The following is a 23,900-nucleotide window of genomic DNA, read 5'->3' as shown; positions in this document are numbered from 1 at the left end:
CAGTCATCTTCTGTGATCATAGTCTATCCCTTCGATGATCTGAAATAGTAAATCTTTCACAATTGTTTGTATTTTCAGCATGGCCAGTATATAAATTGTCCTCCCGGCTTTTCTGCTCAACTCACTCTGCACCAGTTCTCACAATTCTTGCCTGGTTTCTCTGACATCATTCCTTTGATCATTTCCACTGGTATGACAGTACCCCTCACATTCTCATCATTTGTGCATCCTTTCCCCAGCTGAGGGGTATTCCCTTCAGTCTTACAAAAAGTACAACTAAAACAATTTTCTGATGCCTCTAATCTATTCTTCTTCCATGGAATGTCTCCTTAATTAGGGACCAGGTTTGTTCCTTATATACTTTATTAACTTTTTATTTTACTATTCTATCCCTTGTTCTTTCTATTTCCATTGCTATAGTCACTGTATATGTTCTTTTCCTGGCTCAGCTTACTTCACATCACATCAGTTCATGTATTCTCATGTTTCCACTCGTCATGTTTGCTGTTTCTACCAGCACAAAAATGTGCATCAGTTTTTTTAGCCATTCTCCAATCAAAGGCTAACTAACTAGTGTGTTCTCAGCTTTTGTGCTACCACATTGCTGTTAAGATTAAACTAACCTGGAGACTGCATCTTAATTCTTAATTATTTATTAAAGAATAAAAACCAGGCTAGAGAAAAAGAAGGTACCAGCCACATGTAGTTAACTGCCTTGTCTTCTCTGCCGAAAACTGGGAGGTGATTCTATGTGTACCTCCACACTCTGGATTCCCAGGAAAATGCTTCTACTTCCTCTCAGTATTCCACTTTATGTTCTTTGAAGCTCCTGACTGGAGGATTCCAAACTCACTCTAGGCAAGAGACAAGGGATGTCTGGATGCCAGTAGTTAGGAGTCCTTTAGAACGGCTGCACAGGGGGTCATGTCTCTTATTCACTACCCTAACATTTTTTCTCTACTCCACTATCCTAAGGGGTTTACTTACAGATAAACAACAGGCTTTGTCTCCATTCTTATTCAACAAATGGTTGGGGGAAGAAACAGAATTGTAGTTTCAATCTTAAGATTAAACCTTTCTTCCTTTAAAACCCAGTACCAAAGAAAGGGCTACTGGGCAGTATTAAATTTCTACAATGTTGTTATATTTTGATGGATATGGAGGTTTTCTTTTTTAGCCAGTCAAGTCAAGTAAGGATTTAATTAAGCATATACATACGTCAGGCATTGTGCTAAGCTCTGGGAATACAGAAAGAAGCAAAGACAGTCCCAGTTGTCTAATGAAGGAGACAAGTTAGAAACAGGATAAACAGGAAACTACTAAAAGAGGGGAGGTACTGGAATGAAAAGAGATTGGGAAAGGCTTCCTATAGAAGATGGGATTTTAATTGGGACTTACGGGAAGCCAGAGAAAATACTTGGAGTATCTGTTTGTGGACAATCTAAATCTATAAAGAGAATCAAGTAATCTACCAAATACCCCTCCAAAAAACTGCCATAATGCCTCAAAACAAATTCTGGAGCAGCATAACCCACAAAAAGAAATACTTTTTCAGCTCTAAACAAGACCTTCAAGAAAGAACTTGCACATTGGGGTGAAAGCAGAATGCAAAGCAACTTGCCAAGGTAGGAGATGAATCAGCAGCCAAGGCTTCCAGAGCTCTCAGCCACAAATGATAAAGGGGAGTTGGGGAACTGCTCATAAGGTGATTACAGCCTTTGCTGGCTCTGGGTGCAAGACCCTTGTCACATTGCCCATATCTAAAGTCAGGTCACAGTTCTAGGGCACAGACCCAGGACGAGGGGAAGCACCAGCATCTACAAGCACTTGCAGCCACAGAAGAGTCAGAGATCCTGGGCACAGTTCCAAGGGGGAAAAGAGTGCTTAAAGTTACTCATAGACCAGAGAACAGGCCAGGAGAGTATCAAACACACCTCTCCTTACATCTTACCAGCTTGGAAGAATGTAAGGCAAATAGATTCCCAGAGTTAGCTTTGAAGGCATTTGCAGAAAGAACCTAAAAGGTTGGAACATTGCTCCCTTCACCACAGATATAGAGCCTAGGACTTAAAAAAGGCTGGAAAAACAAGCAAACAACAAGAAGAAGAAACAACAAAGAAAGTTAATTTGGTGACAGGGAAGACCAAAATACAAATTTAGAGGAAGAAAACAAAGTCAATATTGCTGCATCTGGAGCCTCCAAGAAAAATATGAATTGCTCTCAAACCCAGAAAGAATTAATGAAGGACTGCAAAAAGTTTTTTTAAAAATCAAATGAGAGAAATAGAAGAAAAATTGAGAAAAGAAATAAGTGATACAGGAAAATCATGAAAAAAGTGTCAACAGCTTGATAAGAGGTACAAAAAAGTACTGAAGAAATTAATATCTTAAAAAAAAACAGAATAGGCCAATTAATTTTTAAAAAGCACAAAAATTCAAAGAAAAGAACTCTGTAAAAAGAAGAACTGGCCAAATGGAAAAAGAAATACAAAAATGCACTAAAGAGAAAAACTTCTTGAAAGACAGAAGTGGCCCTTTGGAAAAAGAGGTACAAAAATTCCCAGAGGAAAAGAACTCTTTACAAAGTAGAATTGGCCAAATGGAAAAAAAGGTACAAAAGCTCACTCAAAAAAATCATGACTTGGAAATGAGAATTGAGCAAGTGGAAGCTAATGACTTCATGAGACATCAAGAAACAAAGTCAAAAGAATGGGAAAAAAATTGAAGAAAAATTTCATTAGCAAAAAACCTGACTTGGAAAATAAATTCATAAGAGGTAATCTAAGAATTATTGAACTGAAAGCCATAATCAAAAAAAAAAAAAGAGCTTAGACAGCATCTTTCAAGAAACCATCAAGGAAAACTGCCCTGATATTCTAAAATCAGAGGGTAAAACAGAAATTGAAAGAATCCACCAATCACCTCCTAAAAGAGATCCCGAGAGGATAACGGAAGTTATATTATTCTAATAATTCCAAATTCTAAAACTCTCACTCACGTCAAGGAGAAAATACTATGAGCTGTCAAAAAGAAACAATTCAGATATCCTGGAGCCACAGTCAGTTTAACACAGGATTTAGCAGTTTCTACATTAAAGGACCTGAGGGACCTGGAATATGATATAACAGAGGGCACAGGAGCTAGAACTTCAACCAAGAATCACCTACCCAGGAAAAACAAGCATAATCCTTTATAGGGGTTAAAAATGGCAATTCAGTGAAAAGGGGGAGTTTCAAACATTCCTGATGAAAGACTGGAGCTCATACAAATGCAAGAGTCAAGAGAAGCATAAAAAGGTAAAGAAGCAAGAGAATCAAAAGACATTCAATAGGGTTAAACTATGTACATCCCTACATGGGAGAGGACTTGGAACAGCAAATGACTATGTCAGAAGGGCAGGTGGAAGGATTGTCCTTGGACTGGGGGTGAGAGAGTGAGTTGGTAAGTGGTAGTAGAGGAGGACAAGAAGGAAGAATTGCGGCTCTCTCACGGAGAGCTTCTCGTCCCCAATGACCAAGGAGTGGATGTAGGCAAAAAGGGAATGAATCCCATCATTCATGACCTCCTCCATGGAAGACAGCTTGAGGAAACAAGGCAGTGGCCACAGAAGGAGCTGGAATCTGGGTCACAGGTTCTCCTTGGAAGGTCTGAGAGCTGGAAGAACTGGTCTCATCAGAGACTAAAAGGTGCGGGTCCTTGGGCAACTTTGGTGCCTGAATCCCATGTGATACCTTTGGTTACTGGGGACCCCCACCCCCACCTCGCCCCACAGGATCACTTGTGTAGCCTCCATCTGGACCCCGCACCCCCTGGCCTTACAGCAGGGGGCGTCCCCCACCTTTAGGGACCGGCACCTCCGAGGCACAAGGGCAGGTGCCACGCTGTGTTTTAAAATGGACAAAGGTGTATTTGGAAACATCTCACGTTTCCCATTATTTTCCAAAGACACGATTCTCTACTTCACTTTTTTATTTTTTAACATTAAACTCTACCTTTTGTTTTAAGATGGGGAGGGGGTTGAGGAGAAAAGGGCTGGGGGGTGGGGAAGGGGGGGAGTGTGTGTGTGTGTAAATCAGGCCCCGAGCCTCCCGTCCTCACAGGGCCCCCTCCCGTAGCCTCTGCTCTGCTAACCTCCGCTGCCTCTCAACAGTGACCACCGGTGCTCAGTGCCCGGGTTCCCTCCCCCGCCCCCCACAGGGCCACAAGGGTAAAGTCAGATTCTGCGCATGCTCAATCCTACACACGCCTCTCCAAGCCATAGGGCGGGGCCTGGAAGATTCAAGATAGGAGGAAGCAGATTGGGCCCGGCCCTTCCCCCCCCTCTCACCCCCCCAGCCCCGCCCATGCTTGCACACGTGGTCTCACAGGCAGGCCTGACTTTAAACCTTGGCGCTCACTCACACTCACAGTCGGCATCACGAGGACTTAAGCCCCAAGGTCCTTTTTTTCTGCTGCTCATTATCAACACGTATGGTGACTTCTTGCATTTTCCCTTATCCTTACGGACCGGGGTCCGGCAGTGGAGCCAGCGCGCATGTCTAGCCACCTTCCCGCGCACTGTTCTTCCCAGCTCCACAGGGCTCAGAACCCCAGCGACCCCTCCCTGTCGCACAGGCAGATTTCCCTGAGTGAAGGGTGGGGCGAGCAAAACGCCCAGGGAGCGGGGGCGGGGCCTGACGTCAGAACCAATCACGTCCGGTCAAAGCCCAGCCCACCCCCCGCCGGTCTCCCATTGGCTTCAAGTTCCAGGTCTGACACCAGGGAGTGGCCGCCTCGTTCCGGCTCCCTGAGGCTGACCCTCCTCTTAGCGCAGGGGGGACCCCACACCCCTCCGGCTTTCCGGGGCTCTGTAGGAGGTCGGGGGTGGGGAAGGAGCCTGAGAGGAGCAGCTCGGGAGGCGGAAGTCTTCTTCCGGTTCAAAGCGATCCCATTTCCTAGTCTGACACTCCAGGCTGGTGCCCTGGAGGCAGGGTCAGATAGCTCCTCCGAGTCCTCCCCCGGTGGTTCTGGAGAGAAGACGGGAGACCGTGTCCCTGCTCCGGCTTCGTCCTCCCTCCCCAGCCCAGCCTGCCGCCAGAGGCGACGATGGCCCCCGAGGCCCAGAGACCCCCATCCCAGGTGAGTGTGGCCGGCCCCCAGCCCTGGTGAGCGGTGTTTTGGGTGTTGTGGAGAGCAGACTCAGGCCTCCTCTGGCCGCCCCCTCCCCGCGACCTCGGGCCGGGTTGGGAGTTTGGGGCGGTCCCCCGGGGTGCTTGGGGCTGCGCCAGGCAGGCAGCTGGTGAGGGTGGCCAGAGCCCGGGAGACTCCTGGAGCCCCAAGTCTCGGCTCTTCTCGGCTTAGGAGTCAGTGACCTTCAGGGACGTGGCTGTGGACTTCACCCTGGAGGAGTGGGGCCTGTTGGAGCCTTCTCAGAAAGAGCTGTACCGGGAGGTCATGCTGGAGAACGCCCAGAACGTGCTGTGTGTGGGTGAGCTTCCCTGGGCCCTGGCACCCGCCGCCCCCGGGCGAGACGAGATTGGAGAGGCCCAATGCCGGGCTGGCCTGGGAAAGACCCAAAGCCGCACTTGGTTCTGTGGCCGTCTCTGGTGGGAGGTGAGGGGAACCCCACTGGCCAGGGCCATCCCCCCTCTTTGGATGGGGCATGAATTGGGAAGGCCCGAGTTATCCCTTCTCTCCGCCCCCACCCCTTCTTTACTCCCTGTGCCCAGGGCTGCAGGGGCCCAGAGAAGATTGGAGGTCCGGTTTTCTGCGAGGGGAAGCTCCCTGGCTGCGGGGGCAGAGAGGCCCGAGGAGCTCCTATCCCCGTGAGTGAGAGGAAAGCAGTGTAGGTCTGCCATTCCCCCTAAGGGGTGTCTGTGTGTTGTAGTGAAAGCAGTGATGGACTCGCATTTCTCTTGAGACATGTTAACCCAGCGGATCCTGGGCAAGTCAGCTCTGAGCCTCAGTCACTTCCTCCATGGCCTTTCTGTTCCCTTCCAGTGAGAGAGCTATGATCATCCTCTGAGAAGCCCTTGTTGGGAACTGTGGACCATGGAGCTCTTCTGAAAGCCTCGGGAAAGGGGGGAGGCTATCCTGAAGGTTTAGTCCTAGGTTTTCTAGGAAGAGCTTGTAGTCAGCCCCAGGAATGCAAAGAAAGGCAAGGGAGAAGTCCTGCTCTCAGGGAGTTCTCTGTCTAGAGGGGAAGATAACATACACACAGCTATGTGCAAACCCACCAAATCCAGGATCCATTGGAACTAATCTAGAAAGGGAAGGCCCCAGGGCCAAGAAGGCCTGGACAGGACTTAGTGTGTAATCAAGGGTTTTAGGGTGGATCTGAGGGAATCCAGGGGAGGATTGTTCACCTGAGGAGCAGTCAGAGAAAACCCAGGGAGTCAGGGGATGGAGTGTCCTGGTCAGTGAACAAAAGGAAGCCTGTACCACTGACCATCGCATGTGTGGTAAGAAAGAGAGGTGAGGGATGACTGGGAAGGAAAGAGAGAGGGGTAGAGGATGAAGGGCTTTAGCAGTCAGCCAGAGGGTTTTCTATTTGATCCTGGTGAGAGGGAGCCAATGGAGTTTCTTGAGGCAGTGACATGATCAGAAATGCCTTTTAGGAAGAGGAATGTGACCACCTGGTGCAAGATGGCTTGGACTGGAGAGGGATTTGAGGCAGTGAGACTAGGAAGTAGGCTTTTGGCATACCTCAGGCCTGATTTCAGAAATTGGCAATGTTGGGAGGAGAAGGGGGGGAGGTAGGAGAGAGATGGCACCAAGGAAAATCAACAGGACTTTCCATTATGTTGAATAGGAGTGGATGTGAGTTTTCAAGAGAGGATGAGGAGTGGGTGATTGAGTGAGGAGTACCCCAGAGAGCATTAGGAAAGTAAGAAGATGGGAGGATTGGAGGAATGGTAATGAGTTTAGTTTGGGGCATACTTGGAGGGGCACCAGGAGAAAGTATTGTCTCCAAATCCTGGAGAGTGAAAGGGGGGGATGATTGTGTCAAAGGCTGCAGAGATGTCTAGAAGTATAAGGATTGAGAAAAAGAAATTATTGTGTTTAACAATTAGAACAGTATTGCTAACTTTGCAGAGAGCAGTTTATACTTTAAAAAAAATTTTTTTTCCCGTTGCATGTAGGAATAACATTTGACAATTTTTTGACATTTTAGAATTCATGTTTTCTCTTTCCCTGCTCTCCCAGAGGTGATAGTTTGATACAGATGTTATATCTGTACTTTCATGTCATACATATTTCCATGTTGCTCATGTCATGCATGATAGGAGATATATATCATACATTCCTTAGAAATCTCATAAAGGATATAAAGTAGAAGATGGAATATGTTGCTCTGCTTTTTCTAACAGTTCCTTCCTTGGCTGTGGGTAGCATTTTCATCATAAATCCCTTGTGGTTATCTTGGAGACTTGCTTTACTGATGATCATTTATTCCTTCTCAGTTAATCAGCATCTAATAATTTCTATTACTGTATACATTGTTCTCCTGTTTCTGCTCACTTCATATTACATCAGTTCATAGAAATCTTTCCAGGTGTTTCTGAAATCATCCTGTTCATTGTTCCTTATTGTGCAATAGGATTTCATTACAATCATCTACCACAATTTGTTCATCTAATCTTAAAGTGATGGACAACCCCTTGATTTCCAATTCATTGACATCATAGAAAGAGCTGCTAAAAATATTTTGGTACAGGTAGGACCTTTTCCCTTATCTCTCTCTTTCGAATATAGACCCAGTAGTGGTTTTCCTGGGTTGAAGATGCATAGTTTTGTGGCCCTTTCAGCCTGCTTCTTCCATATTGCTCTCCAGAATGGTTGTGTCCATACACAGTTCCATCAGTAGTATACTAGTGTTCCAGTTTTCTCACATTGCCTCCAACATTTAGCATTTTCCTTTTTTGGTCATGTTAGTCAATTGTGTAAATGTGAATTGGTATCTCATAGTTATTTTAATTTGCATTTCTCTAATCAATAGTGATTTGAAATTTTTTTTATATGACTAGTTTTAATTTCTTCTTCTGAGAACTTCCTGTTCACATCTTTTGACCCTTCATCAATTGGGGAACGTTTTGAATTTTTATAAATTTGATTCGGTTCCCTATGTATTTGAAAGATGAGTCTTTTGTTGGAGATATTTGTTATGAGATTTTTTTTCCAAATTTGTTGTTTCCCTTCTAATCTTGGTTGCATTGGTTTATTTGAACAATTCCCTTTTAATTTAATGCAATCAAAATTAGCTATTTCATTTTTTATAATGTTTTCTACATCTTATTGGGGCATATATTCTTCCCTTATCCATAAGTCTGACAGGTAAACTTTTCCATTTTCCCTTAATTTGTTTATGATGTCACCCTTTATTTCTAAATCACATATCCATTTTAACTTTATCCTGCTATATGGTTTTTCTGGATGAACTTTGTTGTTATTTTTTCTAGTTCTATGAAATAATTTTTGGATAGGTATGGCACTGAACAGGTAAATTAATTTAGGTAGGATTGTCATTTTCACTATATTGCCTCAGCCTATCCATGAGGAATTAATGTTTTTTCCAGTTGTTTAGGTCTGACTTTATTTGTGTGAAGAGTGTTTTATAACTGTGTTCGTGTAGGCTATGGAGGTAACTATTTTATATTGTCTAGAGTTATTTCAAATAGAATTTCCTTTTTTTTTATCAAGACCTATTTCCACATTATTAATATTCACAATAGAGTGATTGTTTAGACTCTATATCCCCACTGATATCTCCATCGAATCATGTGATCAAAGAAATGTCTTTCTTCTTTCTATGTTTCTGCTCCCACAGTTCTTTCTCTGGATGTGGATGTTCTTTCTTATAACTTCCTCAAAGTTGTCCTGGATCATTGCATTGCTGCTAGTACAGAAGTCCATTATATTTGATTTTACCACAGTGTATCAGTCTCTGTGTACATTCTTATCCTGGTTCTGCTCCTTTCACTCTGCATCAATTCCTGGAGGTCATTCCAGTTCACATGGAGTTCCTCCAGTTCATCATTCCTTTTTAGCCCATTAGTATTCCATCACCAACAGATACTACAATTTGTTCAGCCAGTCCTCAATCGAAGGACATCCCCTCATTTTCCAACTTTTTGCCGCCACGAAGAGCACGGCTATGAATATTTTTTACACATATTTTTCCTTATTATCTATTTAGGGTACAAACCCAGGAGTAGTATGGCTGGATCAAAGGGCAGGCAGTCATTTAAAGCCCTTTGGGCATATGGAGTTAACTTTTCTATCTCTTGCTGTTGGATTTTGTTGGTGGTAAATAGAAATGTTAATGATTTACATGGGATTTTTTTTTTTTGTTTACCGCAATCTTGCCAAAGTTGTTAAAATTCTTTTAGTTTTTGGTTGATTTTTCTAGGGTTCTCTAAGTATAACAGCATATCATCCGCAAAGAGTGATAACTTTGTTTCTTCATTGCCTGTTCTAATTCTTTTAATTTCTTTTTCTGCTTTTATTGTTAATAGTGATCATTTCTAGTACAGTATTAAGTAATAGGTGATATTGGGCATTTGCCTTATCTCTAATCTTATTGGGAAGGGTTAAGCTTATTCCCCTTTCAGATAATGTTGCTTATGGTTTTAGATAGATATCGTTTATCACATTAGAAAAGGTTCTCTATTCCAGTTGTCTAATGTTTTTATAAGGAATGAGTGTTGTATTTTGTTCAATGTTTTTTATGCACCTGTTGAAACAATCAGGTAGTTTATGTTAGTTTTGTTATTGTTATGGTCTATTATCCAGATAGTTTTCCTAATATTGAACCATCTCTGCAAGCCTGGTATAAAAACATTCCTGATGGTGGTATATGATTCTTGAGATACAATGTTGTAATGTCTTTGCTAGTTTTTTAAGACTTTTACATCAGTGTTCATTAGGGAGATTGGTCTATAATTTTTTTTCCTTTTTTATCTCTTCCTGGTTTAGGTATCAGTACCTATTTTTTGTGTCATAAAAAGAGTTTGGAAGGATTCTCTCTTCCCTTTTTTCCTAAAATTTATGATAGTTGCATATAGAGATCCTGCTCTATAACCAGAGACTAATCTGAGTGGCCTAGGGTGGTCATCGGATGCAAAGAATGAAACAGATTGGAAGCACGGCTTGTTAGCTCCTAGTACTCCAAGAAATACTGAAGTAGCCACTTTATTATAAAGGAAATTAAAGATCCCTTTCCCCCAAAAGCCCAAGAAAGTTTCCCACAGTTAAAGAGAGCAAGATTTTTACTATAGTCAAAACAAAAGCCTTAGAATCCTCCAGATGTAGCTAAAAAACCTATGCTAAACTATCAACTACATGTGTTATCTTTAAGTGGAGCCTGGGACATCTTCGTTAGGTCGGAAAGCCCCGTCAGTTTCTTGGCCTTGATGGTATTAAACGATTTTTTTGAGCCTCATTATTTTACTTTAATTCCGGGCAAAATGCCCTGCCAAGGATTCGACCTTGGCTGTACCAGCCATCTGTGTTCTTGGGCAAAGGGGAACAGAGTTAGCCCCCCTCCTTCTAGATTGCTGAGAGCCCAAAGCTTTTTCAATAAGACTATAATGCATTTTGAAGGAAGGTGAGAATTATGAAAGGAATCAAAAGAGGAATCTCAGATTTTTATCTTAGATATCCCAAACCTGTCTCATCCCGTATTTAGATAGGGAGGAAAGATCAATACACGGCTCTGCGGGTCTTTATTGATCTTTTGAGGGGGTCCAGATAAAAATATCTACTTGAGATTCTAATTTCTCTTAATAGCTCCTGACAGTTGCACTTTAAATGTTTGGTAGAATTCACTTTGTGAATCTTTTGGCCCTGGGTTCTTTTTCTTAGGGAGTTCTTTGAGGTTTGTGCAATTTCTTTTTCTGTGACATTTAAGTATTCTATTTCTCTTTTATTAATGTAGGTAGTTTATATTTTCTAAGTATTGTTCTATTTCACTTAGAGTGTCAGATATATTGGCCTATAGTTGTGCAAAATATTTTTCAGCATTTCATTGGTTGTGATTTCACCTTTTTCACTTTTGGTATTGGAAATTTGGTTTTCTTTTTTTTTTTTTTTTTAATCCAGTTAGTATTTTGTCTATTGAACCAATTCCTTGCCTCATTAATTTTCTTTCTCTTTTTTTTTTTTCATTTTTAGTTAGAATATTTTTTCATGGTCACATGATTCATGATTCCCCCTGCTTCCTCCTCCTCCCTCCCAAAGCCAACAAGCAGTTCCACTGGGATATATATGTATCATTGTTAAAAACCTGTTTCCATGTTATTTATATTTGCAGTAGAGCAATTCTTTAACATCAAAACCCTAATCACATCTCTATAGCACTACATGGTCAATCATATATTTTTCTAATGCATTTCTGGTTCCACAGTTCTTTCTCTTAAATTCCTCTGGATTGTCCTGTGTCATTGCATTGCTACTGGTAGAGAAGTCCATTACATTCAGTTGTGCCATAATGTATCTATCTCTGTGTACAATGTTCTTCTGGATCTGCTCCTTTTGCTCTGCATTAATTCCTGGAGGAGCTTCCAGTTGTAAGAATTTAAAATTTGGGTTTTATGCTAATATGAAAATTCTAAAGTAATATTGTGGCTGCCGATTTAAAAAATTAACTCTTAAGTCATAACTCTGTTAGCCTCTCTTAACAATTTAGTTTAATAGAGTATATATAGTAAAAGAGAGAAATGTAGGAAGGAAGTCTAAAGTATTGCCTAGCTAGATACCCTATAATTTCTGACCAAAGAAGTACACCTCAACACACAGCAAGGGCTCTCAAGTCCCAATCTCCACATGGAGTCATGGCAGTCTCTTAAGCCAGGAGTCCCAGTGGTATCTTCAGCAAAGGTTCCACCAATGCAGTCTCCTCCAGGAAAGGAAGGCCTCTCTGGAACCAATCTCTCCAGAAGCCAGGAAAGGAAGACCAGCTACTCATCCATCAAGCTGACACAGGATCCAGGGAAAGGGTCTCCTCCTTCAGTCCAGCTCACCCATGCAGAGTGTCCAAAGATGAACTCCAAAGGAGAAGAAGTTAAAAGGAGAAGCCTCCTTGGACAGGAAGTTCAGGACTTTTTATAGTCTTTTTTCCATGTCACTTCCTGTCCCTTCCCCACTTTATGGGAACCAATTGCAGTCTTTCAGTTTGCCTAGTACTGCCCAGGGACAGGGCAGTGGCCTCTGGAACTGTCACCCGCTCTAAGGAATGACTTGTGAACTCTCTTACTTAGTGTCAAGTAGGGATACTTTCAGTTCTTGATTTGATTAGCTAAAAATAGATAAGAGGAGAGTTAATCCTATATTCACATAGTTCACATGGAATTCCTCCATTTCTTTATTCCTTTCAGCACAATAATATTCCATCCCTTGCCTCGTTTCAATGTCATATTTTCAATTTTATTAATGTCTCTCTTGATTTTCAGGATTTCTAATTTGGTATTTAATTGGGGATTTTTAATTTTTCTTTTTAATTTTTTTAGTTGCATGCTGAATTTATTGTTCTGTTCTTTCTCTAATTTATTGATTTAAGTGTTAAGAGATATGAATTTTCAGCTTGTTATCGCTTTTACTGCTTCCTATAAATTTTAATATGTTTTCTCCTCATTGTAATTTTCTTTAAATTATTGTTTATTTCTATGATTTGTTCTCTGACCCAATCATTCTTTAGGATAAGATTGTTTAGTTTCCATTTAGGTTTTAGCTTTTCTTTCTGTTGCCTTTTCTTTAGTTGCATTATGGTCTGAAAAGAAAGTATACATTTAAAAATTCCTGTTTTTCTACATTTGGATATAAGGTTTTTATGTCCTATTATATGGTCAATTTTTGTGAAGGCGACATATACTTCTGGGAAAAAGGTGTATTCCTTTCTATCATATCTAGCTTTTCTAAAGTTCTCTTTACATCCTTAATACCTTTCTTGTTTAGTTTTTGGTTGGATTTATCTACTTTTTTAAGGGGAAGGTTGAAATACCTTTCTAGTAATATTTCACTATTTCCTCCTGTGACTCATGTAACTTTTCCTTTAGGAATATGAATGCTGAGTCATTTAGTGCTTAGGTAATAGTGATATTGTTTCATTATCCATGGTACCTTTTATCATGATATCATTTTCTTCCTAATCTCCTTTGATTAGATCAATTTTTACTTTGTGATTGCTACCCCTTCTTTTTTTTTTTTTTTTTTACTATAGATGGGGCTTCAGCCTCTTTTATTCTGTGTGTTTCTCCCTGTTTTAAACATGTTTCTTTTAAACAGCGTATTGTGGAATTGTGGTTTTTAATCCAGTGTGGTAGCTTTTTCCATTTTGTGGGTAATTTTGAAGGGCGTGGGATGGGGAAGAGATTAGTTTCTGTTCTAAAGAATGAAAGACTCAGGCAATCTTCATGGCAAGGGAGGAAGCTTTATTGAGAGAGGCAGTAGAATGGCCCTAGTATCGGAGTGGCCTTGATGATGGAAAGGCCATGAAAATGGAAAGGGCTCCAAAAGGTTTTCAGGAATGATTTTTATCTTGCGTAGTACCTAAGGAAGGGGTCATTTGTTTGGGTAGTTGTTGCGCTGTGTTTCCAAGGAATTGATGTCACTTTACCCATGGTTCACTTTGGTCTGCATGGCTTTACCCATGGTTTTCTGGCACTGGGGGGGGGGGGGTTGGAGAGCAAAAATACAATGTAAATGAGATGCTAATGATATGTTAAATACCCTGTAGCTACTTTAGGTAACGTTTTGCTCTTTTCTGCACAGACTCTTGAGGAAGCCAGTGAGTGTGGAAATTGGACATTGTTTGAACCTAGTCCTGTGTGACTGGAAATCTGAACCACCTGTGTTTGCTGTTCAGAGACGCCCAGCCAAGGCCCTTGGTTATGTCTAAAGATGAATGGGAAGAGTTTAATCATCATTGTGAATTTAAGCAACTCATATGTCTTATCTGAAAGGTAGCTCCATCCTAATCAACTTGTTACGATTTCCATGTTCTTTTGATTGTTTACCGCTAGTTGGAAGGTTTTGTGGGGCATTTCAGCCCACATCATTTTCATCCCATTCTCATTCACAGTTAGGATTACCGATTGTGGCTTTCCCTCCATCTTATTTCCCCTCCTGTTTACTCTTCTCACGTTTTAGCCCTTCCCTGTTCACAGATAGGTTTTTTTTACAACCTCCCTCAATCCCTCCTTTTTGTCCATTTCTCCCCCACTTATTCTCTATACCCTCTTACTTCCCTATAAGGTAATGGAGGTTTCTATAGCTGGTTAAACGTGGGAGTTATTCTTACTTTGAGATCTGATGAGAGTAAGGGTAATAAGTCATAAGTGTAGCCATCCCCTCATCTCCTCCATTGTATCTGGCTCTTCTGCACCTCTTAATGAGAGACAGTTTACCCCCTTCCATCTCTTTTTCTTTTTTCCCCATGTGTTCTCTTTCCCATCCCTCTTTTTTGGGGGGTAAGGGGGTGGAGGGAAATCAGCCCATCTTATTTAGCTTCATTCTTTCTATGTATACTCCTTTTCATTGCTCCAATAGTGATATAGGTTTTAATATCTTAGGTATTATAGGTATCTTGCATACCTTAAATACTTGACCTTTCTCAAATAGCATAGATATCTAATTATTCCAATTATCACTTCCTCAAGTATGAATATACATAATTTAATCTTATTGAAACCCTTATGTTTTCACTTTACCTTTTTGTGCTTCTCTAGAGTATTGAATTTGCTCGTAAGATTTTAGCTCTTTTTTTTTTTTGGTCATGCATGTCTGAAAGTTCTCTATTGCATTGAATGTCAAATTTTTCCTCTGGAGGATTATGCTCAGTTTATGCTAAGTATGTAATTCTAGGTTATAGTCCTAGATCTTTTGCCTTTTGAAATGTCATATTCCAAATACTTTCTGGTCCTTTAATGTGTAGAAACTTCTAGGTCCTGTGTAATCCTTACTGTGGCTCTCTAGTATTTGAGTTGTTTTCTTCTGGCTGCTTGCAGTACTTTTTTCTTTGCCTGGGAGTTTTGGAATTTGACTCTTATAGTCGTGCAGTATTTTATTTGGGAGTCTTTTTCCGGAGATGGTGATGGATCCTTTCTATTTCTGTTTTTCCATCTTGTTTAAGGATATTGGGGCAGTTTTTCCTGATAATTTCTTGTAATATGGTGTCCAGGTTCCTCTTTTGATCATGGCTTCCGGGTATTCCCATAATTCTTTATATTATTCCTCCTGGATCTATTTTCCAGATTGGTTGTTTTTCCAGTGAGATATTTTAGACTTCTATTTTTCATTTTTTAAAATTTTGTGTTATCGTTTCCTGATATCTTATGATTTTATTAGCTTTTAATTGTCCAATTCTAATTTTTAAGGAGTTACTTTTTGCCTTGAGTTTTTATTTTCCCTTTTCCATGTGGCCGATCCTATTCTTTAGAGAGTTATTTTCTTCAGTTTTTCTTTTGCTTCCTTTTCCATTGGCCCTTTGGTCCTTAGTGAGTAATTTTCCTCTATGTGTTTTTGTGCCTCCTTTTCCTTTTGGCTTATAATAGTTTTTAAGAAATGGATTTTTTCAATGAATTTTTTCCCTAGCTATTGAGTTTTTATGTCAATTCTCTTATTATTTAGTTTTTTAGTTTCTTTTCAAGTTCTTCCAGGATTTCTTTTGGGGCCTGACATCCTTTCACACTTTGCTGTGAGGCTTCAAAGTTTTCCTTGTTGTCTTCTTCTGAGTTCATATTTCAATCTTCCTAATTGCTGAAGTAACTTTCTAAAGTCAGGGTTTTAGTTTTTTTGTTCTTTTTTTTGCTTATTCTTCCCCCCCCACCCCCCAATTATCTTATATATCTGTTGAGGTATTTTTGTGTTTTGGGGGTAAAGGGCACACTGCTGCAGTGTGCAGAATACTCTTCTCTGATACATGGGGTACACTCGGCTGCCTTTGTTTCTCATAGTGTGTCTGTTGAGGAGGTGGCCCTGCTGGCTTGCTCTGGGGAGGTTTGCAGCTGTTTATCAAGCTTTTCTCAGTATCCCATGTTAGCCATTCCCTTGTTCCCTGGGCTGGACTGGTGTCTGCTAAATGGTCTGGGCTGGATAGGTCTCCTGCCTTGGCCTGTGTTACCACATGGGAGTTTGGGGTTTCATGTGGTTCAGCTGATCCCCCTCTCTGCTCCCTTGTGGCCTCAGGCTCTGCTGCCCCGTGGTAATACAAAGTTTCCTGCTGCCTCTTCCTTCTATACCTGGGTAGGGTGGTTTGCCCTGACCTCCTACCTGTTCTGTAGTTTCATTGCCTCTGGCAAAGTTGGAGCCTATGGGGCTGCTTCAAGTTCTGCCAGTTCTCACTGATGTTCTGTTGCCTCGGCTATTCTCTCTTCTTAACCACTGAGACACATTCCTCCAGTTTTCCTTTTTGAGGTGATTTGTTTTCTCTGTTTATGTGTCTGTCTATCTGTATATGTTTGTGTGTGTAAGGATCGGTGAGTGGAGCATTCTTTACTACCTTTGCTCCTAGCATACAACTCTCTAGAGAGCAGTTTACCATGAACACTGAAGGTGAAAGCTGGAGTGCAGATAGTTTTGAAGAGAATAAGGAGAGGAAAGAAGTTGGAAACACCAATCATACATGTATTCAGGAAAGGAAGAAACAATAGAGGCCAGTGTCTAATGGGGTGAATAGACTATATGAGGCTTTTTCAGGATCATTTATTTTTGACAAGTTGGGAAGGAAATAGAGAAAAAAAATTTCTGAAACAGTTGGAACAATCCTGGAGGGAATATTCTGGCTGGAAGATGGGATTACTGGGGACATTTATGCTCATAATGAGGTTTCCTTTAGCAACCAGAAGAGCCACTTCTTCATAAGCACAGGGTAGAGGAGTAAAAAAGAGGCATCTATCTGATTTATGAGAGATGAGGGGGTGATAAGAGAGCTTTTGGTAAGTGTCTTAATATTTTTTAGTAGAATATATGAGATCAAGTATTAAGTTGGGAGTGTTGTGGGAAACAAATCAAATTGAGAGGATTGGAGAAGAAAGAAAAGATATGGAAATGTGGTGAGTGAGCCAGCAAGTCAGTTTTAAAAGAGATGTAAAATGATTGCCTTGGCCCTTCTAAGATCAGGTTTTGAGGATTCAAAATGAGCAAAACTCTTTCTAAAATCATCCCCCTTTTGGATGTGACCAAATGACATATCCTGACAGATTAAGTTTGAAAACTGGGAAAATAAAATATAAATTATTTTACTTTCTGCTATTAGAGGAGAGAACTTATACTTATGTGTATGTGTATGTATGTCTTTCTGTGTACATATTATTGTTTGTTTTCTTCAGATTCAGAGACCATGTTTGGAGTAAATGAAACAACTACAAAACTAAGGGTTTTTGTGGAACAATCTGGTCAGCAGAAATTCATGAGTGATGGTTCCTGTGACTTCATTTTGAGAGAAATCAGTGACTCTCATATCAAGGTAGATGAAAATTCAAAGAGTGACTGGGAATTTGACAAAAGTGGAAATAGATTCAGACAGTATTCGGTCTTAAATCAGTGTAAGAAAATGACCTCAAGGATTGACTATTTTCAGGATAGTGAATATAGCAAAAGCTTTACTGATCAGGTAAAGTTTCTTCAGTTCTGTGAGAAGACTCCTGAAATGCACATGTGTCAAGGTAATCTAGGGGAAATGGCCTTTATCTGGAGTTCAGAACTCATTGGACATCAAAAAAGTTATCCTGGAGAAATGCTTTCTGTAAGTAATAAAGGTGAGAAGGCCTTAAATCAAAAGTCTAAGCTCATTTCTTACCAGAAAATTCTCAACAGAAAGGAGCCTTTTGGATATAATGAATGTAGAGCAATCTTATTACAACACTCATCTCTTCCTTACCATCTTAAATTTCATACTGGACTGAAAACATATGTATGTAATCAATGTGAGAAAGCCTTTGGTTATAACTCAGATCTTGTTAGACATCAGAAGATTCATATGGGAGAGAAACTTTATAAGTGTACTAAATGTGGGAAGGCTTTCTGCTACAAATCACTCCTTACTGGCCATCAGAAAATCCACACTAGAGAGAAATCTTATGAAAGTAATAAATGTGGAAAGGTTTTCACAGAGAACTCCAAACGTGCTGTCCATCCAAAAATTCACACTGGTGAAAAACCTTATAAATGTCATCAATGTGAAAAGACTTTCACACGGAACTATACTCTTGCTGAGCATCTAAAAATCCACAGAGGAGAGAAATCTTATGAATGTAAACAATGTGGAAAGGCTTTCAGACACTGCTCTAGTCTTCGTAAACATCGGAAAATCCACACAGGAGAGAAACCTCATAAATGTAATCAATGTGGAAAGGTTTTTGCAGAGAGTTCCAAACTTGTTATACATCAGAGAATCCATACTGGAGAGAAACCTTATGAATGTAAACAATGTGGAAAAGCTTTCACACAGAGCTCCAGTCTTGCTAAACATGAGAGAATTCACACTGGAGAGAAACCTTATGAATGTAATAATTGTGGAAAGGCTTTCACAGACAGTTCCACATTTGCTAAGCATAAGAGAATCCACACTGGAGAGAAACCTTATGAATGTAAACAGTGTAGAAAGGCTTTCAGACACTGCTCTAGTCTTCGCAACCACTTGAAAATCCACATAGGAGAGAATCTTTATGAATGTAATCAGTACAGAGAGGTTTTCATAAAAAGTTCCGATCTTGCTGCCCATCAGATAATCCACACTGGAGGAAATCTTTATGAGTATTATCACGGTGAAAAGGCTTTCACAGAGACCTCCAAACTTGTTAAGAATCAGAGAGTCCACACTGGAGAGAAACCTTATGCATGTATACAATGTAGAAAGGCTTTCAGACATAGCTGTAGTCTTCAGAACCACCTGAAAATCCATACAGGAGAGAAACCTTATGAATGTAACCCATGTAGAAAGACTTTCACAGACACTTCCATACTTACTGAACATCAGAGTATCCACACTGAAGAGAAAACTTATGAAAGTAGTCAGTGTGGAAAAGTTTTCACAGGGAGCTCCAAACTTGCCCATCCTAAAATCCACAGTGGAGAGAAACGTTATGAATGTAAACAATGTGAAAAGACTTTCACACGGAGCTATACTCTTGCTGAACATCTGAAAATCCATACAGGAGAGAAACCTTATGAATGTAATCAATGTGGAAAGGCTTTCAGACACTGCTCCAGTCTTCGTAAACATCAAAAAATCCACACTGGAGATAAACCTTATGAATGTAGTAATTGTAAAAAGGCTTTCACACAGAGGGCCAGTCTCGCAAAACATGAGAGAATCCACACTGGAGAGAAACCTTATGAATGTAGTGATTGTAAAAAGGCTTTCACACAGAGCTCCAGTCTTGCAAAACATGAGAGAATCCACTCTGGAGAGAAACCTTATGAATGTAATAATTGTGGAAAGGCTTTCTCAGACAGTTCCACACTTGTTAAACATCAAAGAATCCACACTGGAGAGAAACCTTATGAATGTAAACAGTGTGGAAAGATTTTCAGACACTCCTCTAGTCTTCGTAACCATATAAAAATCCATACAGCAAAGAAACCTTATGAATATAATCAATGTAGAAGGACTTTCACAGACACTTCCACATTTGCTGAGCATCAAAGAATGCACACTGGAAAGAAATCTTTTGCAAGTAATCAGTGTGGAAAGGCTTTCACAGAGAGTTCCAAACTTGCTGCCCATCCAAAAATTTACACTGATGAGAAGCCTTATAAATGTCATCAGTGTGAAAAGGCTTTCACACGGAGTTACACTCTTGCTGAACATCTGAAAATCCACACAGGAGAGAAACCTTATGAATGTGGTCAATGTGGAAAGGCTTTCAGACACTGCTCTAGTCTTCGTAAACATCAGAAAATCCACACAGGAGAGAAACCTTATGAATGTAATCAATGTGGAAAGGTTTTTGCAGAGAGTTCCAAACTTGTTCTACATCAGAGAATCCACACTGGAGAAAAACCGTACAAATGTAAACAATGTGTAAAGGCTTTCACAGACAGTTCCACACTTGCTAAACATAAGAGAATCCACACTGGAGAGAAACCTTATGTATGTAAACAGCGTGGAAAGGCTTTCAGACACTGCTCTAGTCTTCGTAATCACTTGAAAATCCACATAGGAGAGAAACCTTATGAATGTAATTAATGTAGAAAGACTTTCACAGACAGTTCCATACTTACTGAACATCAGATAATCCACACTGAAGAACATTCTTACAAATATAATCAGTGTAGAAAGATTTTTACATAGATCTCCAACCTTACTAACACTTCAGAGAATCCACTCAGGAGAGAAACTTTATAAAAATAATCAGTGTGGAAGACTTTCACAGACAGATCCAAACTTGATGCCCATCCAAAAATCCTTTGGTGAGAAACTATGAATGTAATCATTGTGAAAAGGCTTTCACACAGAGGGGCAATCCACATTGGAGAGAAATCTTATGAATGTAAACATTGTGGAAAAGTTTTCACACAGAACTCTAGTCTTCATAAACATCAGAGAATCCAAAACAGGAGAGGAACCTTGTGGTTGTAAATCATGTGGAAAAGTTTTCATAGAGAGCTCAAAACTTGTGAAACATCAGAGAATCCCCAATGGAAAGAAACCTTAAAAATGTAATCGATGTGGAAAGGCTTTCATGCAGAAGGTTCATTTTGCTTAATAACATCATCAAATCCATACTGGAGAGAAACCTCATGAAGTGTCATGAATGAGGCTGAGCTTTTAGCTGGCACTCTTAGCTTATTTAGGCAAGGAGAGTCAACATTGGAGAGAAACATGAATATAATCAGTGTGGTAAAGCTTTCAGACAATAATCATCTCTTATTCCCAATCTACAATTTCTTATTAGACAGAAATCTTATCACTCTCATGAACAAGGAAAGGCATTCAAATGCAGTTCAGAGCTTGTTCAGTAATAGAAAATGAATTGAGGAACATGTTCATGTGGACTCTTTATGGGAAGACTTCCAGCCAGAGATCATCTCTTTCATTACATTAGAGGATTCATAAGGAATGAAGCCTAATTAATGTACTCAAGGGGCATGCTTTTCTCTGGAGGAGAAGGGCTTCACTTTGAGCTCATACTTGATTGTACATTGGAGAAATCACACTAGAGTTAACTTAATTTATCTCATTAACAAGGAAAGCCCTCTTGTGGTAGCACAGACTTCATTATATCTCCCAATAGAAGAGACCTCATTAAACACCGCAAAGTTCATACTGTGTATAAAAAATGTGCTATAAATGTGCTGAATTTTTCACTGAAATCCTGTTTGTCATTACTCCTCAACATTTCATGGCATTCATATATTATAATTTCTTCAGCCATTCTCTTTAATCAGTATTCAGTTTGTTTCCTCTTGTTTGCTGGTACCAAATATTTTGGCATCTGTTAGACATTTATTTCTGTAATTTTTTTTTAAAGCAGCAAGGTTACCCAGTGGGTGAAGTGCTGTGCTTGGAGCCACAGCACCTGAACTCCAGTTCAGTCTCTGGCCTTTACTAGCTGCATTACCCTGGGCAAGTCATTGGGTAATCTATTCCCACCTGAATTTCCCCATTGATAGAATGAGGATAAGAGAAGTACCTACCTCCCAGGGTTGATGTTAAGATTAAATGTGTAAGATTTAAATTGATTTCTAATGCTCCAAGAATCATATTTTATAAGGTTTATTAATAATAACTTGAAGTAGAAGGAATAAAAAGGAAATAGAAGTGAAAAACCTAATTATCTAACAAAACTAAGACCATGTGAGTAAAACTCTCCTGGCTCACCTCATACCACCTCCACCAAACCCAGTCACAGGAAGAAAGCATGAGAGGCAGGGCTACACACAATTTATATCCTCCCTACATCAGCACATAACATGAGAAGGAAAGTGGGTGCTGGGAATTGTAGTACTAGGGTATAGAAATTAATTACAAAATCCCCCCCCCCATGATTCCCATGGAAAATGATTATGTAGAAATCTCCCAGATTTACATGCCTAGTTTCCCCATGGGATCAGTACACATAACCAACTTATAACTCTAAATATTTTTAACTAAAGGTACATACAATATTGCAGTTTCTAAGGGGAAATTACAATAATTTGGGGATGAGGGAAATAAAAGAAAAAGAGAAAACCAATGATGCTAGGCACATTGACAGAAGGCCAACTAAGGGGCCGTCCCCTTTGCCATGAGAACGTACATTCAAAATAAATGTGTTCAACCCCCCACACTTCAATTTCACTACATCCCAAAGTTCATTATGGATCTTTTGGTGCAGTGTGAGGTTTCTGCAGGCATCTCTATGGCACCTTCTCCAAACAGTTCACTTTCTTGATTCAGGGAGAGGTAGCAAGTTTCTTATCCTAAAATTACTCTTAAATGAGAAAAAATTTTATAAATGTAGAATTATATGACAATTGTAAATGAGACAGTATTTGTAAAATCCATTAAGTATCTATGGAAATACTAGCTTATTTTATGATTATTAGTCCTTGGATCGTAAGTTTTATACAAGTTAGTAGGCTAAAATGTATGAATAGTTTAAGTCATTTTTTAAAAAATTCAAATTGATAACCAAAATAGAAGAAGGCCTTAATTATAATGGATAGGGTACTATAAGGATGATATTAGAAAATAATTATTGTTTTATTAGTTTAAAGATAAGTAGAGAAGCTGGCAAGGAAGAATTGGAGTTTCAAATAGAGTTGAGAGAGAGAGAGTGTTAATTTCAACTGTTGGCAGTTATAGCCATTATTCTATGACAGTTACACTCTCTGGGTGTGGCATTCTGACAGTTGGTTTCTGGCAGTTGACAGAGCCACATGAAGGTTCTTTTCTCTCTCAGGGCTAGAGAAGGTAATATCTTTGCCTCTCTATCTCTGGGTGAAAGACTTGAAGGAGGGGAATGTTTTCTTTTCCAACTTGGAAAACACTATTCATTTATCTGTTATTGAGTATAGATTGGTTAAACTCTGAAAAGACAAAAGAAAAACCTGATCTTTGGCTTGAACTCTGAGTCTGTTAAGGCTCAGAGTCTTAACCTAATCTTTGTTGAGACTAAACCAGCTAGCCTTGGTTATCTTTATAACTTAAAGGTGAAGTTAAGAATTAGTAGTTTTAGTTAGAATAGTATTAAATTGTGTTAGTTAGATCAGGGAGGATTAACATAGCCTATGAACCTTGAAGGAACCTGGGAGTTTATTTGGGTGGAGTTAGAATCCCTGATAATTAGATTGTCTACCCTGCCCACCTTTAGATTTAATCACCAAAGCTGAAAACATCTCCACTTAACTCATAAGTTGGGACCCACGTGTGCTAGAGTGAGTGACAAATCAGAATTTACTGACTGCCTCCTGGGCAGTCCTAAGAAAAGCATCTGTTGTGATTAGACACATAAACTAAGAGGAAGGCACAGGAAGTGACGCAAAAGAAGCCCCTTTAAAAGAGAGTTCTGTGAGCTTGGCATGGCACTTCTGGTTTGTGTCTTGGATCTGAAGGAGCTCTTCTTGTTCTGGACCTGGGACCCTGGGACCTTGGTGAGACTGTTCTTAAATCTTTCCTTTTTTCTCCATGTGGTGAATGTGAAGACTAAATCTTCCTGAACTCTTAAGGAACTTCCCTTTCAAAGCAACTCTGTGACTGAAGCTTTTGCTTCATCCGAATCCTGGGCCCTTGGGGCCTTGGCTGAGGGTTAATTAGATCTGCCTGGGTTAAACTAGGGGATTGGAGCAAATTACCTAGTGTGTTAGATTACTTATCCTATCTTATCTTCTCTCTAATTTTCTTACTTTCTCTCTCTTCATTTGTAAATAAACTTCCTTAAAGGTCCATTTGGCTTGAGGTTATTCTTTAATTGGGGATTGATAATTATTCAATTCTCTGG

At 40.1% G+C, this 23,900-nt stretch overlaps 1 protein-coding gene across 1 annotated transcript; it reads left to right on the top strand.

Annotated features, from left to right (window-relative positions):
- Positions 1 to 17,314: 17,314 nt before the first annotated feature.
- LOC123240700 (zinc finger protein 271-like) lies at positions 17,315 to 20,164 on the top strand. The gene is made up of 4 exons (XM_044668419.1): positions 17,315 to 17,639; positions 18,507 to 19,064; positions 19,551 to 19,652; positions 19,932 to 20,164. The coding sequence occupies exons 1-4, from the start codon at positions 17,315 to 17,317 to the stop codon at positions 20,162 to 20,164; spliced, it is 1,218 nt and encodes a 405-aa protein (XP_044524354.1).
- The last annotated feature ends 3,736 nt before the right edge of the window (positions 20,165 to 23,900 follow it).

Source organism: Gracilinanus agilis, chromosome 3 (genome assembly GCF_016433145.1).
Source record: "Gracilinanus agilis isolate LMUSP501 chromosome 3, AgileGrace, whole genome shotgun sequence".
Taxonomy (NCBI): Eukaryota; Metazoa; Chordata; class Mammalia; order Didelphimorphia; family Didelphidae; genus Gracilinanus; species Gracilinanus agilis.
The sequence above is the reverse complement of the archived record's forward strand: the minus strand, read 5'-3'. Positions and strand labels throughout refer to the sequence as shown.